The sequence below is a fragment of the Silurus aristotelis genome, assembly GCF_946808225.1.
Source record: "Silurus aristotelis genome assembly, chromosome: 19".
NCBI lineage: Eukaryota > Metazoa > Chordata > Actinopteri > Siluriformes > Siluridae > Silurus > Silurus aristotelis.
This window is the reverse complement of record NC_139592.1, coordinates 23,956,529-23,959,028: the sequence shown is the minus strand read 5'-3', so window position 1 is coordinate 23,959,028 and position 2,500 is coordinate 23,956,529. Positions and strand designations below refer to the sequence as shown.

Sequence of the window (2,500 nt, the reverse complement as noted above, 5' to 3'; positions counted from 1 at the left end):
GTGTGATTATAGAGGCAGGTGTGATTATAGAATCCGTTGTGATTATAGAGGCAGGTGTGATTATAGAGTCAGTTGTGATTATATAGTCAGATGTGATTATAGAGGCAGGTGTGATTATAGAGTCAGGTGTGATTATAGAGGCAGGTGTGATTATAGAGTCAGTTGTGATTATAGAGTCAGTTGTGATTATGTAGTCAGTTGTGATTATAGAGTCTGTTGTGATTATATAGTCAGATGTGATTATCGAGGCAGGTGTGATTATAGAGTCAGGTGTGATTATAGAGTCAGTTGTGATTATAGAGTCAGTTGTGATTATAGAGTCAGTTGTGATTATAGAGTCAGGTGTGATTATAGAGGCAGGTGTGATTTTAGAGTCAGTTGTGATTATAGAGGCAGGTGTGATTATAGAGTCAGTTGTGATTATATAGTCAGGTGTGATTATAGAGGCAGGTGTAATTATAGAGTCAGTTGTGATTATAGAGTCAGTTGTGATTATATAGTCAGGTGTGATTATAGAGTCAGGTGTGATTATAGAGGCAGGTGTGATTATAGAGTCAGTTGTGATTATAGAGTCAGTTGTGATTATGTAGTCAGTTGTGATTATAGAGTCTGTTGTGATTATATAGTCAGATGTGATTATCGAGGCGGGTGTGATTATAGAGTCAGGTGTGATTATAGAGGCAGGTGTGATTATAAAGTCAGTTGTGATTATAGAGTCAGTTGTGATTATAGAGGCAGGTGTGATTATAGAGTCAGTTGTGATTATATAGTCAGGTGTGATTATAGAGGCAGGTGTGATTTTAGAGTCAGTTGTGATTATAGAGGCAGGTGTGATTATAGAGTCAGTTGTGATTATATAGTCAGGTGTGATTATAGAGGCAGGTGTAATTATAGAGTCAGTTGTAATTATAGAGTCAGTTGTGATTATAGAGTCAGTTGTGATTATAGAGTCAGGTGTGATTATAGAGGCAGGTGTGATTATAGAGGCAGGTGTGATTATAGAGTCAGTTGTGATTATATAGTCAGATGTGATTATAGAGGCAGGTGTGATTATAGAGTCAGGTGTGATTATAGAGGCAGGTGTGATTATAGAGTCAGTTGTGATTATAGAGTCAGTTGTGATTATGTAGTCAGTTGTGATTATAGAGTCTGTTGTGATTATATAGTCAGATGTGATTATCGAGGCAGGTGTGATTATAGAGTCAGGTGTGATTATAGAGTCAGTTGTGATTATATAGTCAGGTGTGATTATAGAGGCAGGTGTGATTTTAGAGGCAGGTGTGATTATAGAGTCAGTTGTGATTATAGAGTCAGTTGTGATTATATAGTCAGGTGTGATTATAGAGTCAGGTGTGATTATAGAGTCAGGTGTGATTATAGAGGCAGGTGTGATTATAGAGGCAGGTGTGATTATAGAATCCGTTGTGATTATAGAGACAGGTGTGATTAAAGAGGCAGGTGTGATTATAGAATCAGGTGTGATTATAGAATCCGGTGTGATTATAGAGACAGGTGTGATTATAGAGGCAGGTGTGATTATAGAGTCAGGTGTGATTATAGAGTCAGGTGTGATTATAGAATCAGGTGTGATTATAGAGTCAGGTGTGATTATAGAGGCAAGTGTGATTTTAGAGGCAGGTGTGATTATAGAGTCAGGTGTGATTATAGAGTCAGGTGTGATTATAGAGGCAGGTGTGATTTTAGAGGCAGGTGTGATTATAGAGTCAGGTGTACATGTAGTCAGGTGTGATTATAGAGTCAGGTGTGATTATAGAATCAGATGTGATTATAGAGGCAGGTGTAAATGTGCACATGTATACAGTCATTTATCAGTCAGGTGTGATTTTAGAGGCAGGTGCACCTGGCCATGCCGAAGTCTGACACTTTCACCACATGTGAGTCGCTGACGAGGCAGTTCCTAGCAGCCTGTGGATATTAACGAGCATAAATAAATAAATATATATATATATAAAAACCATTTACATAGTCTTCAACTTTTTTGTTTGAATACCAGCTACATTTTTTTTTCTTCTTCTTCTGGTTTTACACTTTTCATGTTTGAAATTGTTTATACTTTTATAAATATACACTGTATATAAATATATAAATATCATGTCCTGTCATACTCTTTATTGCTACATTTTCCCAATATAAAACTGTTAGAAGGATCTGCCTCAGGAGGTATAATGTCTTCTGTTTGTAAAGAATGTGTCATTAAAACAATGTCATTATTCCTACAGAAGATTTATTATTTAATAACTATAATGCTGTAGATAAGCAGTAAGTATTTATTAATTAATTATAAAAGATTGAATTGAATATATTAGAGATATTTGTGTTTTACTGACCAGATCCCGGTGGAGGAAGCGGTTGGCCTCCAGGTACTGCATGCCCTGGCTCACGTCGTGGCAGATGCTGAGCAGATTTTGTGGGCTGAGTGAACCTCTGCGCTGACGGATGTAATTCAGGAGACAGCCGAGCTCCATGAACTCTGTGACCA

The 2,500-nt window shown here is 37.2% G+C and overlaps 1 protein-coding gene across 3 annotated transcripts in view; it reads right to left on the bottom strand.

Annotated features, from left to right (window-relative positions):
• tec (tec protein tyrosine kinase) overlaps window positions 1–2,500 on the bottom strand; it is a 13,589-nt gene that overhangs the window by 1,587 nt on the left and 9,502 nt on the right. For all 3 annotated transcript variants that reach the window (XM_083521571.1, XM_083521569.1, XM_083521570.1), the window contains exons 14-15: window positions 2,349–2,500; window positions 1,862–1,926 (exon numbers count right to left, since the gene is read on the bottom strand). The exon at window positions 2,349–2,500 is cut by the window's right edge and continues 65 nt beyond it. In XM_083521571.1, the coding sequence (XP_083377697.1) occupies window positions 1,862–1,926; window positions 2,349–2,500 (217 nt within the window). The remainder of the gene's footprint in view (window positions 1–1,861; window positions 1,927–2,348) is intronic.